Genomic DNA, 478 nt, shown 5'->3' on the forward strand with positions numbered 1-478 from the left:
AAGGCCTGGGGATCCCCAGTGGGGGGGGCCAGCACCGGGGGGACTCATGCCCTCGGTGTCTCTGGGCAGCGAGCCGAGCGGCAGCAGACGCACGAGGACGCTCGGAGAGGCCCCAGTCCGCTGCCGCCTCCAGGATCATCGGCATCAGCCTCCAGGAAGCTCAGCAGATCCTCAACGTCTCGAACCTCAACCCGGAGGAGATCCAGAAGGTAGGGGCTCCCTCGGAGCTGAGGAGAGACGGTGCCGGCAGGGCGCTGCCCTCCCCGCGGCTGCTGCCTGGCACGGGGGTGACGACTGGGCCCCGGAGGGAGTGTGGGTGCTGTCCCCGGGCCCAGTCGATCCCAGTTTGAGGTTTCCCTGCCCCAGCTGGAGGAGCGTGCCGGTGGCTCGTGGGCTGCCTGCCGGGCTCGGCCCCCGCCCCTGCCCCCCGCGGGGGGGGGGGGGGGGGCCCCCAGGTGTTGGTTATCCCAGGGGGGGG

The 478-nt window shown here is 72.6% G+C and overlaps 1 protein-coding gene across 1 annotated transcript in view; it reads left to right on the top strand.

The window, feature by feature from the left end:
* PAM16 (presequence translocase associated motor 16 homolog) overlaps positions 1-478 on the top strand; it is a 3189-nt gene that overhangs the window by 2183 nt on the left and 528 nt on the right. The window contains exon 4 of the mRNA XM_009278602.1: positions 4-209. Coding sequence (XP_009276877.1) covers positions 4-209 — 206 coding nt within the window. The remainder of the gene's footprint in view (positions 1-3; positions 210-478) is intronic.

This window comes from Aptenodytes forsteri, unplaced genomic scaffold, assembly GCF_000699145.1.
Source record: "Aptenodytes forsteri isolate BGI_AS27 unplaced genomic scaffold, ASM69914v1 Scaffold26, whole genome shotgun sequence".
Classification (NCBI taxonomy): domain Eukaryota; kingdom Metazoa; phylum Chordata; class Aves; order Sphenisciformes; family Spheniscidae; genus Aptenodytes; species Aptenodytes forsteri.